The 16,958-nt window shown below is 37.7% G+C and overlaps 1 protein-coding gene across 5 annotated transcripts in view; it reads right to left on the reverse strand.

The window, feature by feature from the left end:
• Positions 1-15,009, reverse strand: part of GCFC2 (GC-rich sequence DNA-binding factor 2) — a 47,131-nt gene extending 32,122 nt beyond the window's left edge. For 2 of the 5 annotated variants that reach the window (XR_003312115.4, XM_057309086.1), the window contains exons 1-5: positions 14,643-15,007; positions 11,162-11,287; positions 6,887-7,111; positions 5,879-5,973; positions 1,330-1,445 (exon numbers count right to left, since the gene is read on the reverse strand). Coding sequence is in view for 4 of the 5 variants with exons in the window: in XM_057309086.1 (XP_057165069.1) it covers positions 1,330-1,445; positions 5,879-5,973; positions 6,887-7,111; positions 11,162-11,287; positions 14,643-14,916 (836 nt within the window). In the remaining variant the exon portion in view is untranslated. Of the gene's footprint in view, positions 1-1,329; positions 1,446-5,878; positions 5,974-6,886; positions 7,112-11,161; positions 11,288-14,642 lie in introns of all 5 variants that reach the window. The other 3 variants (XM_057309087.1, XM_044391924.3, XM_026481915.4) reach the window with 2 other exon arrangements.
• Between the last annotated feature and the right edge of the window lie 1,949 nt (positions 15,010-16,958).

The following is a 16,958-nucleotide window of genomic DNA, read 5'->3' on the forward strand; positions in this document are numbered from 1 at the left end:
TCTTTTTTATAGTTTCTCTTTGTTGATATTTTCACTTTGTTAATGTATCATTTCCCTGATTTTGTTTAGTTGTGTGTGTTCTCTTATAGCACTTTCAGCTTCTATCACATTATTCTGAATTGTCAAGTAATTCATAGATATGTTTCTTTAAGGTTGGTTCTGGAGATTTATTTTGCTCCTTTGGTTGGGCCAGGTTTCCGTGTGTGTGTCTCCTGTTATTTTTTGTTGTTGTCTTATGCATTTGACAATGCACTTAAGGGAAATAGTTTCATACAGGGAAGGACATCACCAATCAGCCTGGCTAGAGACCTGGGGGGTGGGGGGAGGTCTCCTCAAATCTTTTATGGAGGATGTATCTTCTCTGGGCTTCTATATGAAATTTCCTTATTCGAGAGGTTGTGGGTTTCTTTTTTTAAGGCATTCAGTCTCTTGCTCCCTCTGGTGTTTGTCTGCAATATGGCAGGCTTTCTAGCTCGCAACAACTGAGCTTTCTTTTGCTCTTTGGGGCCCCCAGTCATCCAAGGTATGACAGTCCCCCATTACAACTCTGAGACAGATGAGGCAGAAACAGTCCCTCAGGCAGTCCCTCCAAAAGCCAAAACGTTGGAGGTTTGTTCCACTCTTCTTTCTTCCCTCTCAATGGAGAAGCTGTGAGTTGGGCTATTTCTCTCACAAGCAAAGCAGGTTTGCAAGAGCGGCTGATGCAGTTGAAATGAAATGGCTTTGGTAATGGACATTAAGGAGGGCACGTGATGTAATGAACACTAGGTATTACATTAGACCGATGAATCACTGACCTCTACCTCTGAGACTAACAATACATTATATGTTAATTAATTGAATTTAAATTTAAAAAAAATAAATGAAATGGATTCTTATCCATTTCAACGTGGCTATTATTGGCTTTGAGCTAACTGGTTTCTAGAATTCTCAAAAAGGCTTTTTAGACTGTATATTAAGTTGGTATCTTGAAGGGGAAATGAGGTCTGGGGCTTCCTACTATGGCATCTTCCTGACATTACTCTCAACTTATTATTTTTAAAAATTAAAGGCTGTTTAACAATGCAGATAAAGGCTTATAAAAATATTAAGAAAAAAAGCAGAATTTGATATTTATTGATTTTAACCATGTAGCATGTATCTATTATAGAGACTAAAAAGACACATACAGAAAAGAAAATCAGTTGTGCTAACGTGGTAACACAGATGATACTATTTTTTCCTACAAATCTGTTTAATATTAATATTTGTACTTAACTAAGAAGAACAGAGCTTTTTTTCACTATTACATGTCTAGGACAAACGTATTTTAAAATCATTATTACTTACCTAGTATTTAATTGCTTCTTTATAATTTCTAAATTTACTGGTGGTAATGAAATCAAAGTATCAAACTTCTTTACTGTTTGAGGTTCACTGCTGTAGGAAAGATCTAGGTCTCGTCCCTAAAAATATGAAAAGTTGCATTGTTTTAAAAGACTCATTAATCTTATAAATATTGATAGCATGAAAGCAGACTGGGTATTCCAGTGTCTCACCAGCTCAAAATTCCATGCCTTTGACGTTTTTTATAGTTACAATAAAATGTTTTTATAATTCTCAGTTTTAAGATATTAGAACTTTAGGGGCGCCTGGGTGGCTCAGTCAGTTAAGCGTCCGACTCTTGATTTTGGCACAGGTTGTGAGATTGAGCCCTGCATTGGGCTCAGGGCAGTGTCTGCTTAAGATTCTCTCTCCCACCCCCAGGCCCCCCACCTCCCATCACACTCTCTCAAAAATAAAAAAATTTAAAAAATTTAAAAAATAAAATACATAACTTTTGCATACGCAAGAGGCAAATCACAAAATCTTACTTTTCACAAAAGCTTGCTTCTCAGTGTTTTTAAAGCTAGTTTTATGATCTAATGTACTCTCAGAAATTTATGTTTTCCATGATAGAAGTATCCACCTAATTCCTCTTGTCAAAGAAAAGTAAATGGAAGTCTTCTGGAGGGTTTCTGGGTAAAGCTTTCAGCTCTGTTTAAGCTACTGTTGTTATTCAATTTTATTCTATTACTAGTCGAGGACCATGTTCTAGTTAGTACATCTCATAACATTTCATATTATTGTCCTCTGGCTAATCATAGCTTATCACCATCATACTTGAAATGTCAAAAGAGCTCTGAAGAATGTGTTTAGACAAGGATACGCAAAGAAGTGAACCAGATAATTAGCCAAATCACTGGCTTAACTATCCTTATATTTTCCACAAGGCATCATCATTTTTCATGTTAATTCTTAACCAATCCTCTCATCCGGCTCCAATCACTCCCACAAATCCTCAAACGAGTCAGACTATTTCATATCTTATGTCTTTACATCCTGATATAGTCTCAAATCCCTTACATTATAAATATCTTTCAAAAACCCATCTAAGGGGCAGCTGGGTGGCTCAGTCGTTAAGCGTCTGCCTTCGGCTCAGGGTGTGATCCTGGAGTCCTGGGATCGAGCCCCACGTCAGGCTCCTCCGCTGGGAGCCTGCTTCTTCCTCTCCCACTCCCCCTGCCTGCGTTGTCTCTCTCTCTGTCCAATAAATAAAATCTTAAAAAAAAAAAAAAAACATTTAAATATGATCAACTTCTATAGAGGCTTTTCCAAATCTCCCTATTCACCTATGAAACTGACCACTCACTTGCTCCTATGTGCCATCCCAGGACCCTGTCCAGGTTCTGTCAAAGAATCTGTAAGATTTCACTACAATTATTTTGTTTAGCTGTCTCCCCCCTATAAATATTGTACATTCTAGTGTCTATCATTAAGTGGTATAGGGGCTAAATGGTAACCCCAAAAAGGGAAGTCCATGTCCTAATCTCCCAAACCTGTGAATTTTACCTTTCATGGCAAAAGATGTGATTGAAGATTCAGAGAGAAGGAGCTTATCCTGGATTATCCAGATGAGTCCTAAATGCAATACACGTATCCTCATAAGAGAGGGAGAGGGAGTTCTGGGGTGCAAAGAAGGAGGTGATGTGAAGATGGAGCAGAGAGAGAGGTAGCTACATGTCAATAGCTACCACAAGCTAGAATAGTCAAGGAACATCCTCTAGAGCTTTTGGAAGGAGTGTAGCCCTACTAACACCTGGATTTTGGATTTCGACCTCCAGAAATGTGAGAAAATAAATTTGTTGTTTTAAGCCAAAAAATTTGTGGTTATTTGTTACAGTAGTCACAGGAATCTAACACAGTAGCATGTGGTAGATCTTTAATAAAGGAACCAGTAAATATACTCGCAGTTAATAAAAAATGCAAATCAAATAGCTTGAGATTCCATTTTTTAGGTGCAACTAATCTTGCACCTAAGCTGGCAAGACTCTAATGAAACATTCCCCTGGTATCAGTGGCATTACAGACTGATCTAAATTTTCTTTAGAAAGCAATAGGGAAAAATGTAGTAAATGCCATAAAAATGTTTGTGTCCTTTATTCGTAATACCACTCTTTGCCATTATCCTAAGATAACATACATCTGAACAAAAGAAAGAAAAGGAAAAAAAGGCAAGCAAATATTTACCAATTCTTATTATTTCTTTTAAAGTTTTATTTAAGTAATCTCTACACCCAATGTGGGGCTCAAACTCAAAACCCTGATATCAAGAGTCAGATGCTCCACTGAGCCAGCCAAGTGCCTCTTCTATTTCTTATTAATAACAAAAAATATTCAGATTGTTAATAACCTAAAATGTTTGCCAAAAGGAAGACTGGCTAAGAAATTATGATTCATTGACTCTAATAAATATTAGGCAATTTAAAAAATTAGCTATGATAACTATGTATAGAAGTAGGGGAAAATATTTATAACATGTCAGGCAAAAAAACCCAGAATTTGAAATTGTATGCATACTGTAGTTCCCAAACTACATGCCAAGGCAGGGGTGCTGTGAAATATTTTAAATATAAATATTTTAAATATTTTAAGGGAATAGATATTCATCATTTGTTGGACTACTGGCTTTTTTTTTTTTTTTTTTTACTAGTTCACAGTTGCAACATTAGATTGTGCTACAGTCCTCTAATAAAGTCTTATTAGTGAAGGTGGGTTTTTGGTGGATATAATAAAAAGGAAGTGATTGAAAATCAATTTGGAAAGGTGAGAATGACAGTGAACAATCTGATTCCAAGGTTTGAGATGCCATGCAGTGCCCAAGAGGTGCATCCTAGTAGTAAGTGTTGTTATTTAAAAATGAAATAATTTTCTTCTTTTTTCCAAAAGCTACTAGGTTATTAAGACATAAATATTATTAAATTCTTTGACCCTAACTACTCCATAAATGGAGTTGTTTGGTACTTCTTGTGGCCTGGGGGAACCAGGATAAAGTTACTGACACTGAGGGTTCCATGAATGCGAAGTCTGGGAACTTCTAATATATACTATGACTGCGATTAAACAAATACTTAAAAAGGAATTATGCAAACTTGAGCTGTCAGAGTAAGGACTATGATGTTTTTTTCTCAAAGTATTTTTTCCATGCTGTTTAGCTATACTGATTTTACTAAAAAGAGGAGGTGGGACCTACGTCTATTATTTTTATATCATAAAAATAGCCCTCTAAACCATTGCTCTGGTGAGAGATTTCTAAATGTTGTTACAACCAAAGGCTTACCTTTACTTAGCTTTTTAGTTTTAATAACATGGAGATCTTAACAATACTTTCTTACTTAAAAGAGCAAATAATCTTTCAAAGCATTCTTGTTAAACAGATTAAAAATAAAACCTTTATATTTGAGTATTATGTAATTTATAAGTGCTTTGATTTAAATTACGATTTTGAGCCTATAGCCACCTACTCATGTAGGTAACATCATCTTCCCATTTTACTGATGAAAGAACAGATTTAGAAAATCAAATAATTTGGGGTGCCCGGGTGGCACAGTCAGGTGAATGTCTGACTCTTGGTTTTGTCTCAGGTAGTTATCTCAGGGTTGGGAGATCAAGCCCTGTGTCATGCTCCATGCTCAGCGTGGAGTCTGCTTAAGATTCTCTCCCTCTCTTTTTCCAACGACCCCCCGGCCCCTGCTCAGGCATAAATAAATAAATCTCAAAAAAAAAAAAGGATTAAATAATTTGCTCAAAGTTGCACAAGTATTTATTGAGCACTCATAATATTAGGCACGGAGGAATAAAACACTGAATAGTTAATAATTCTTGACCTCATGAAGCATGTATTTTAGTGGTACAGCCAGAACCCAAATCCAGGACTTCTGACCTCAATAACAGTATTTTTTTAATTAGATTTGTTTTAAATCTATTTAAATTTTACATTTATGCACCTACCGTATGTCAGTTATAAAATTAAAGACAAAATATGGTCCCCTCAAGTGGCCTTAAAATGTAGAAGGTGTTTATAATCTAGTAGGAAAAGAACATAATATATAAGGTATAGTAAGTTGAACAGTGGCCTCACAAAAGATATGTCTATGTCCTAACCCCCAGAACCTGTGAATATGACCTTATTTGGAAAAAGGGTCTTTGTGGTTTTAATTAAGTGAAATATCACAGATGAGAAGTCTTGGATTAGCCAGGTGGGCCCTAAGTCCAATGAGAAGTATTTTCATAAAATAAGAGTAGAGGCATAGAGAAGAAGGCCATATAAAGAAGGAGATACAGGGGTTATGCAGTCACAAACAAGGAACACCTGGGGTGACCAGAATTTGGAAGGCAAAGAAAAGATTTTCCCCTAGGGCTTTCAAAGGGAGCACAGCCCTGCTAACACCTCGCTTTTGGACTTCTAGCCTCCACAACTGGGAGAGAATAAATGTTTCTTGTTTTAAGCCATCAAGTTTGTGATATTTTGTTACAGCAGCCACAGAAAATTAATACAAATGGTATAAAAAATTATTACCTCTGTGATTTTAACTGCTTTCCTCATTTGTTGCTGTTCCCAAATATCTTGATTTTCATCTTCCTGACTTTCTTCACTTGTTTCATTTCTGGATGCTAGGGAAAAAAAAACCATGAATAGTCTGTATTTTTCCATTCTAATAGCATCAGCTAACATTTTTGGGAGACTTATAACTTGCTGGCTTAGTAGCTTTATATGTGTTAACTTATTCTTCACAGTAATTCTGGGAAGAAAGCACTATTATCATTCTTTTTTTTTAATGAGGAAACTCCTATCAGGGAGATTAAATAACTTGTCTGAGGAATGTGCTGAAGCTGAGTCTTGCATCTGGGAATCTGTACTCATCACCAAACTGTCCCACTGAAAACACTACAGTTTCACATATGGGGGAAAAAAACTTGGAAAAAATGAAACATTTGGTGTTCCTTATCAGAGATGATAAATTCTACCTTAGAATCTAAATACTGAAAAATAATTTCTGGGTTATAAGGAAACCAAAAGTCTCATTCTGAAAAATTATTATTTGACGTAACTAAAGTTTTGGTAAAATATATTATTTATAAATATGAAATGTGAAAATAGTCATTTGAGACCTAAAGATTATCAGCAGAGGAAATATTTAATTAGACCAGGGGTATTTAATAAATGACAGCTAAAATCCCTATAGGTGCTTCCATATTAAAAAAATCTTTATAAAGGTGACAAAGTTTTCAATATCAAAAATAAGCTGTAATCAAAAAAAAATGTACAATTTTTTTTAACCTGTCAAAAAAGATCAAGTGGAGGTCAGATAACAGTAAACTTTATTACACATTATTTGATAATAATATTTTGACATGTCTTTCAGAGACTATGATGTCACGGACTCAATTGGTATCAAATAAAAACCAACTTCTAACACTTTTAAAGTATGAGACACTACATTATGTTTCTATGGAGATTTTAACATAATATTATATTCAAGTGAAAAATCCCTTAATGTTAATATATTGTAAATAAATTATGTACTTGTTTCTTCAGCCATTCTTTGTTTAAGGGTTTGAGGCTTTGGGGTAAATGGTATTCTCTCTTCATGGTTGTCAGGCTCACTCTCAGGATCTTCATCACTGTTTTTCTTCATCCCAGTGATGGCAGAGGTATGTTTTACATCCAAAGAGATATAGTCATCTCGGGCCCTGGCCAATTCACGTTTTCTGCGGGCTGCCTGAATAAAAGCTGCATCAGGGATATTTACTAAAAGAAATAAAGAGGAAGACAATGAAAATCAAACACCAACAGAAATACATATTCCTCATATTATAAACAAAAAGGCAGTGTCTTTCTAATTTTTTTCATATTCTGATATGAATGTAACTGCACAGGCTCAAAACCTACATCAGTAATGAAAGAAAATTATTTTTACAGAGATTAAATGTAAATTAGAAAATGAATCTAATCTAGAAGTATCAGAAAATATACTGATATCACATCAGTTTATCTTTCAGCTCTCTTACTCATCAGATGTTGTTGCTGGCTTTTTGTTGAGGACTATTTCTCATTTCTAGAAGCTCTGAGATTGTAAGGGTTGGGATTTTGAGAGAGCTGAGCGTGGATTTGCTTAGTCAGTGAGATGTGCAGAGGTTAGAATGATGGGGGATAGGCCACTCTGACTCACAAAGAGGGAGAGGATGCCCCTCTCCTTAGGGCATCCAGGCATATAGGGAGTGAGAAAGAGACTAAAAGCAGACAGCTAAGTCACCCTCCAAGGTCCTGTGGTAATTTCCACATGAATAAATGGTTAAAAAGTGTAAAGAAAATAATCAGGTTCATTTACCAGGTGAAAAATATTTATGTGACATCTTTTAATACAGCCTTTAGTTTTTCTTTATAGAGTATAAACCATATTAATGTATATACTCTTTTTTCAAAACAAGTTTCTTCATGCATGATCTAAGCTGAAATTTATCTTTACTTTCTGGAAAAAATAGTTTCTCAAGCAAAATACTAAGGTAAACAAAATGGTAAAGGAAATTTTCACTATTTCAAGCACTTCAAAACGTTAATAATACGGATGTTAAGCTACCAAGGCTCAAGTAAAATGTACTGAACTTTACCATAAACTGTTCCAAATTCTTTGAGAAATAAAAAGATGTCCTATGCCTGGAGATGTGTAAATGTTCCAACTTTTGAGACAGAAAAAAATATAGAAATTATGTACCAATATGCTTGACACTGGTGCTAAGGAAAACAAGTGCTTGAATTATGAAATAATAATAAGTGATCACTAAAAACCAACATATGTTCATTAAGAACAACGAATATCAGGGGTGCCTGAGTGGCTCAATCAGCTAAACGTCCAACTCTTGGTTTTGGCTCAGGTCGTGATCTCAGGGTCATGGGATCAAGCCTGCACTGGGCTCTGTGCTCAGCGCAGGGTCTGCTTGAGATTCTCTCCTTTTCCCTCTCCCTCTCCCCACACCAGTGTCCGCTCTCAAATAAATAAAATCTTAAAAAACAAAACAAGGAATATCAAATCAAGTGACTTACTTTTTATAGACTAGTACTAATTTATAGATTAGTATCAGGGAAATGATGTAGGTCAGATGTTTCTTCAACCTCCCAAAGAATCTAACAGTTGCATGTTTTCCTTGTGGATAATGTTAAATGTGTGGGGAAAAGCACATCCTCGTGCACTGGATTCTTAACTGGTTGAATAATTACTCCGAAAAAAAAAATGTTGATTATGAAGCACTGTAGGGATCTGCTAAGGGCTTTGTAGTTTATCTTGCCTGGCTTAACGATCTTGATGTGATATAAACAAAGATAAAAAGAGATGTCTTTAAAGCTGGGAGGGACAGCTAAATATAACCCAAAGCAGAGTTAGGACTCAAAACCTTCACAACAGGTTACACTAGCGTTTCTTGACGCTTGTTGCACATTAGAGTTACCTAGGAAGCTTGATATCTACTGGTACCTAAGCCCCCATTCTGGAGATTCAGATTCAGTCGATCTGAGGTGGAGCTGAGCAGCACTATGTTTTTACAGCCCTCTAGGAAATTTTAATGTAAAATCAGGGCTAAGAAATACACTTAGGTTTAAATACTCAAGTAAAAGCAGAAATACTGGAAGTGTAAGTGATTCATCTGCAAATGACTTGATGGGGTTTAATAAATCAGAGGCAATGGACTCACGAATAAAATACTAGTGCTACATAAAGCTAATCCTCTCTCAAGCTACAATAAAGAAGAAAAAGTTCAAGAGAAGAGTTATTATCCTGCCCTGTCTATACCCAACATTTAGCTCATAGCAGATACTGGCCAAGCATGGAATGAATTAATAAAGTTAGCATATTGCTTTATAATAAAAACACGCAGATTTATAAGTTAAATAATTTTCATATACATCATCTTATCTAAGGAGTACAGGTTAATATCATGCCCCAAGTGTAACATGCAGTATCTGCAACACCTCAAGGCCAACACCCACTACTGGATCATTCTAAGAGTTCTACTGTTTGAACAAAAAATAAATGCACTCCTTGATCCACAAACCAATCCCCAAACTTCTCACATTCCTTCATCTTTTCTTCTCCAGAAGAAAGAAAAACAGGACAAATTTTCAACTTTCAGTGTTTCTGAAATGAGCTCTGGGGAGGGACAATTCTTCACTGTGTTGAACTGTCCTGTACTCTGAGACATTTATCATTTCTTGCCTCCAGGGTCCTACGTGCCAGCAACACCTCAGTGACAACAATAATTAAAAACTATCGCACACATTGCCAAACACTGTCTTCTCTCCTTAGGTGTGCAATGCTGCTAACACTTTACAACTACTGGCTTATACCATCTAATCCACCATTTCCTAAAGCAGCACCGTACAATATGGTGAACACTAGTCATATGTGATCATTTACATTTAGCCAAATTCAAAATCCAGCTCCTTAGGTGCACTAGCCACATTTCAAGAGCTCTACAGCCACATGTGGCTAGTGGCTAATATACTGGACAATGAAGATATAAAACTTTTATATCATCACAGAAAGTTCTATTGGACAGCACCATATCTAGAGTCTGGACAAGGCATTACTTATCTACTAGGCTTCAATTCTTAATAGTGGTTTCATCACTAAGTATTTCTGTACCTTGTGAACTTGTATAACAAAAAAATTACAAGAGCTACTGGTTCTTGTTATTTATTAAGTTAATAAAGCACTTCACTACATCACGAATCTATTTTTTTTTTAAGATTTTATTTGAAAGAGAGAGATATCATGGGAAGAGGGAAAGGTAGAGGGAGAAGCAGACTCCCCGCTGAGCAGGGAGCCCGATGCAGTACTTGATACCGGAACCCGGGGATCATGGCCTGAGCTGAAGACAGACGCCTGACCACTGAGCCACTGAGGTGGCCTACTATGAGTCTTTAAAAATGTATTTAAACAATTACATTTCAAGTTAATTTGTTTCTTTTATAAAGCTACATAATTTTATTTTCTCAGAAGGGGTCTCAGACTTCATGAGACTGACGAGTCCAAAGCACAAAACAAGTTACAAACCCTTGAGCTTGAGTAACAGGGCAGAGAAATACTTTCAGCTTTGTGGGCCATAAAGTATCTGTCACAACTTCTAAACTCTGTCACTGTAATGCAAAAGCAGCCACAGACAATATATAATTGAATGAGGGTGGCTGTATTTTAATAAGGATTTATTTGCAAAAGCATGTGATGGGTCATATTTGGCTCACCAGTGGTAATTTGCCAAACCCTGAACTGGACTGATCTTTCCAAAACACAAAAATGGTCATGCCATTTATTTGCATAAAATTTTCAGTAGGTCTCCCAAACTCTATATTATCTGACTCCAATTTGTCTGTTTTTGTTGTTCCTCCTTCTTAAACTCCAACCAAATATTTTCATTCCAACAACTATTTTTAGTTCTCTACATATGCTAGGTTAACTTCTCTAGTTTAACATTTGCTATATTCTATACCTGAAACATCCTCAGTAACAAATTCTTACCACCCTTCAGATATTGGCATGAGTCACCCAGTATAGCACAGTGGTTAAGAACACAGGTTCTGGAGCAGACTACCTGGATCTGAATCATCGCTCTGCCTCTTACAAGCTGTCTGACCTTGCACATGTCATGTAAGGGAAAGGAGCAGTCAATTTTGACACTTTGACAATCACTGGTAATGACTTACTTGCTCCATACTTCACTATAGCTGTGTTACCAATAGTAAGAATCACTGGTACAGAAAATACCGATATTAGAAATAAAGTTAATCGAAATTACAAAATTTACCAACCTATTGATGAAAATTCTTCTTCCAGAGAGGTAGAGCTGTTGGATGATGAACTCTGATCATCCTTACTTTCTGAGGAATGAGATGTTTCACCCTCTTCATCTGTTGAAAGATCAGCCACTCTGGATTCTAACAGGACATTTTTTGAATGCAAAAAGGAAGAGTCACGATAGTGGAATTAATAACTGAAATTCTACACAACACATAGCATTATACATGTACAGTGTTTTAATTTTTCTCCATGTATTTAAAGTATATATACAGATCTTTCTCCATTTCCCTTCTTTCTGAAACCAATGGATGATCTAATAAATGTATAGATTTACCCTATTTATACGATTTACTTGTCTAATAAAATATTCTCTTAAAAGACGCAATGAAAAAAGGGAACAGAAAAAAAGCATCAAAAAGTGAAGGAAAATTTAAAACAAAAAAGAAAAACAGTGGTAGTTAAGTTCAAAAAGAAAAAAAACCTGATTTATACTTACTATATGGTAGGCACACTTAAATCTGTTTTACAAGGTCTACTTCACACAATTATAGAATTTCACAATTCTATAAAGTAAACGCTATTATTGACGAGGACATTAGGGATTGGAGAGGCTAAATAACATATCCAGTGCCACAAAGTTATTAAGTGAAGAAACAGGGCTTTCAATCTAATTTTATTCAACTCTGAAATTTAGACTCTCTTTATGTCATATTTTAGTGGCTGGTGGCAAGTAGTACTATAATGAACACTGTGGTCTCCATTAAATCATTCAATCTTTTTGTTTCCACTACGTGATTTTGGGAAGGACAGTCTGTCAATAATCTATTACACAAAGATAACATTAAGAGAGAACACCCATAAGGGTGTTGTGAGAATTGAATGAACAAAACGTGAAAGAATTAATGGTATTATTGACAAGAAAGGCCTGGTTAGTTTATAATTATTTTGTATTTTCTATGAACAACTTTAAAACTTAAGACTACATAAACAGTACTCTTTATCTTAAAAATGTCCCTTAACAGACCTATATAGAATTAAAAAGAATCTGGAGTAAGATCAAAACTTGGAACACAAAGTAGTATAACTACACATTACATCTTTCTTTGCTACTAGTTATGACATCCTGCCTGTTCTTAAACTGGATTAACACCAGAGCAGTGGTTCTCAAGAGCGTGGTCCATCAACCCCTGGAAATCCCTAGGGCCCTTTCCGAGGGTATGTGAGTTCAAAACTACTTTCATCACAAATTATCATGTTATTTGCCCTTTTTAGTCTGTTGATATTTACATAATCACCATGCAGTGATGAAGAAAAACAGGAAAAACAACCCCCCCAAAAGCAGTTGTACTTACCATCCTTAATGAAGCAATAAAAAGTTATTAATTTTATTAAATCTTGACCTTTGAGTACACATCTTTTAAATATTCTGTGGAACAAAATGTGAGTGTGTATAAAGCACCTCTGGGACATACTGAAACATAATGGTACCTCACTGAAAAGCATTTGTATGATGAGTTTCAAGTTGAACTAGCCACTGTCTTCAAGGACCAACACTGCTTTACTTGAAATGACAAACTAGTTATTCCTACATGTATACCTGACAAATTTTCTCAAAAATGAGCAAAGGTGTACCTATCACTTCAAGAATTAGAGATTTCAAGTGAAAACTGGAATTTTGGAAAACTTACATCCGGTACTGTGAACTTAATATCCTTCCATCACTTAACAACTGATGATTATCAGAAGTAACACAGTAACGTTAACAGATTTTTTGGGGGGGGATATTATATAATAAAATGTACCAACATTTGCAAACTCAGTGAAGAACCAATACTTTCCAATAGTCAATGTGTGATGTTACCAATCGTGCATGGGTAAAAGATTCTTTGAAAGTGCAAAACAGGCCAATGGATTTTAATGTAACGGAGTATAAAAAAACTGACAGGGTTTCAGCTGCCACGTTGCAAACTACATTTAAGAAGCTACTATTTGTTGATCTTTTTGTAATATCAAAGCAGAACACCCTCAATGATCTAAAAAGGCTATTACCTATTCCTATTACACCACACACCTGTGGTTTTCTTTTCCTATTTCAAATGAAACAACGTATCACAACAGACTGAAAGTGGAAGCAGCTTTGAGAAGCCAGCTGTCTTCTATGAAGTCAGACAGTAAAGATTTGCAAATTGAAAACAATGTCACTCTATTTTCTGGAAAAGTTTTTTTTTTCCTCCTATAAAAACGTTATTTATCCTTACATGTAATGGTTTAATTTAGAAAAAAGTGAATACAAATTTATCTTAATTTCTAACATGGTAAATATCAATAGATACAATCCACAGAAACAAAAACCCTCTGGGATACCCTTACAAAGGGAATACTAAGACGAAAAAGTTTTGAGAACCACTGTTTTAGAATGCAAGCAAAAAGGCAACTCCTGGGGTCGCCTGGGTGGCTCAGCCGGTTAACAGGCTGCCTTAAGCTAAAGTCATGATCTCGGGGTCCTGAGGCAGTCCTCATGGGGCTCCCTGCTGGGGGGGGGGGGAGCTGCTTCTCCCTCTGCCTACCCGCTCTCCCCCTCCCCCGCCCCGTGTTCCCTAATAAAATCTTAAAAAAAAAAAAAAAAAGTCAACTCCTGGCCTCAGTACTCCCTATTAAAGCTTGACCAGGTGACTTCCATAGAGTAGAAAACTATAAAAAGTCATCACAGCTTTAGACAAACAGAAGGTCATAATTAAGAAATCACCAAAATCACTTGTACTAAAAATAGTGGGGGGAATTTTTTTTTCCCCTCAATACTAACTGAAAACTGCATTTTTATTAAGCTCCAATTGAAACTAGAACACATTTTATGTAAACAACTTCATGCTGCTTAAATTCTATATTTAAAAACGAAAGGGTACTTCAAAACTATTACATTGTACTTAACGCCATTATTGGTACAGTCTACAGGGTCGTCAACCATGATACTACTTAGTGACATACAGCGTTATTCTAATCTCCGTTCTTGCAAATAACTGATGAAAAACAAAACAAGCAAAAGAAAACGTCCCAAGTGTTTGTCACCTCTGTTCTTCTAATGTACTATTCAGGTTAAGTGTTTTCTAGAAAAATAATTGGGGATGTTTCCAAAAGTACATAAAACTTTCCCCTACCTAAAAGTACTAGGAATTTTTTTTGAACTCCTGTGACGAATTACGTTCTTCACAAACAGCAGGTAATGCACTAAAGCTACAAATGGTGAGAGTTCACCTGATGGTGCAAACACAGACGAGCCACAAACCACACAGGATTCTTTCTGGTCTTCCCCTCCGCCCCCCACCCCCAACATGGACTTGCAGACAGCAAGGCGAGGGCGCGAAGGCGGGCTGTTTTGCTCATTGTCGCCGCGACTGCTCGCGGTCAGCAGCGGGTCACAGGAACCTCTGGAGAACCCCAAGCGCCCCCCTCCCCACCTCGCGTCACCTCCGGCTCCCCCCCGCCCTGCCTCACCTGGGGCGCTGGAGCCGCCCTCAGCGCGCGGAGCCGCTCCCGCGGGGCGCCGGGAACTTGCCCACACCCGGCCCCGGCCCCGAGGGCCCGGGCCCGGACCACGCCGGGCCGTCACCTCCACGCGTCCCCCTCCGGAGGGCGGCCCTTCCTCCGTAAGGCCCGGAGCCGTCTGCTCCTCCGGCGCCCCGGGTTCAGCAAATGGCTCCTCGGCGCCGTCGCTGTCACTAGACTGGGCTCGGCGCTGCCGGAAAGTCCTCTTCGGCCTGTGAGCCATGGCCGAGGCCCGGGCGCCACGCGCACCTTCTCCCGTGCACGCCAGCCAGTCTATGGCGTCCACTCCGGCGCGCGCTCCCGCCTATACGGTCTTTCCGCCGTCTGCGCGCGCCGGCTCCGAGCGCCGTCCGCTGCGCCCCTCCGCCCTGCGCATGCGTGCTCTGTCCCTTTAGATCTGATCTATGGAATTGTGTTTCGGGGCTGGGTCCCGGAGATGCAAAGCGTTCTCTTTCTGAGGCCAGGTTGTGCTGTGGCGATTCGTTTGTGGAGAAAATCCAGCAGACTCCTGGAACTGAGTGTCACGGAGAGCATCACTCACAGGTTCTCCTTATGTAGACCCTATCTAGGAATCAAGCACTATACCTACATCCTAGACTGGAACCCAATCCGCTGTCTTCTACTTTCTGAAGAGAGTAAAATTCTCTTCAACCAAGAATTAAAACAACCCAAAAATCAGAAGAGTGTGTGTGTTTGGGGAAATTGCTTCTGAAAGCTAAACAGTAAAATCTACACATAAATCATAGATGCACAAGTAAGCAAAAATCAAATGATTGCTCCCAGGCAGCAAGGTTTCAACAGAGCCTGGTTAAATGCTTTGGCCCATCAGAAAAAAGGGCATCTGGGAAAAGGGGGTTTAGAAAGACGTGAAGCAATAAGAAGGACGGCAAAAACCGAGGGAAACTTGGACTGGATCCATTAAGCACTGTTGAGAGTGACGAAGCCTTCACCATGTACTGAGTTGTTGGTCTCCTTGGTAAAGCCCGTTCTTACTTGGATGTCTCCGACCACATTCATCTAAAGCAAATAACCATTCAGTTCATTTAAAATCTCTTGCTGGGTTTGGCCCCATGCTCCACAAAATTTCAGTTCATGCTTTAAAGTTCTGGAAGACTTTCCAAGAGGTTCATAGAAAGGATTGTTTTAAGAGATTAATTTCCAGATTCTCGCCTCCCTCTGTATGTAGCTGCGTGAGAACCGCTACGTTCATGCAGCGCTCTGTCGATGTAGCCTCTCCCTCTTCTTACAAAGGACATAATTCTGTCCATCCTGAATGTTCTACAGTACATACAGCCACGTGTAAAAACTCCCGCAGCATCTAAAATTTTATTGTCAGGATGAGAATAAATACCTCTAAATTCAACAGTTCTGCTGGAAATCAGACCGTTTCCAATGTCTTGTTTTCAATAAAAACAGAGGACCAACTCCAGCTTTCAGTTGACCGCTCAAAATAATTTTTGAGTATGAATCACTGATTTTTGCTTGGAGTTTAGACAGAGTTCTAAGACTTGAACTAAGGGTAGGGGTAGAAATACCCTTTCATATGCGGAAAGTTTTCTCAGTGTCTATATAGTGTAAAATAAAAGTATAATAATGCAATTAACAATGAACACTATGCCATTTTAGCAAGAAGTAATAGCTGTCTGTGGTTGTGTGAACTAATGAGTGTGGGAAGACTGTCTTTGTCATTATGAGATGCATTTCCAACAAAAATGTTCCTTTGTCAAAAAAGTTGATTTATTTTGATGTATTTATGTTGTATTGATCAAGTGTGTTGAAGCCCACCCCCCAAAGGCTAGCAGGAGCACACTAAGTCAAATAAAGTTCATTTATCTTGTCTCAGCAAAGGAACACACAGACCAAAGAAACTATGGTGTTTCTTTGTAAGAGGGAGTTGAGTGGAGCTTATTATAGGATTTGGGCTTGTGCTAGATGTTTTTTCTTTTCAGGTTTTTATTTAAATTCCAGTTAGTTAACATACAGTGTAATATTAGTTTCAGGTGTAGAATTTGGTGATTCAACACTTTCATAAAACAGTCGGTGCTCATCACAAGTGCCCTCCTTAGTCCCCATCACCTATTTCACCTATCCCCCTACCCATCTCCCCTCTGGTAACCATCAATTTGTTCTCTATAGTTAAGAGTCTGTTTCTTGGTTTGTCTCCCCTTTTATATCCTTTATGTTTGTTTGTTTTGTTTCTTAAATTCCACTTATGAGTGAAATCATATGGTATTTGTCTTTCTCTGACTGACTTATTTTGCTTTG

This window comes from Ursus arctos, unplaced genomic scaffold (assembly GCF_023065955.2).
Source record: "Ursus arctos isolate Adak ecotype North America unplaced genomic scaffold, UrsArc2.0 scaffold_8, whole genome shotgun sequence".
Lineage (NCBI taxonomy): Eukaryota > Metazoa > Chordata > Mammalia > Carnivora > Ursidae > Ursus > Ursus arctos.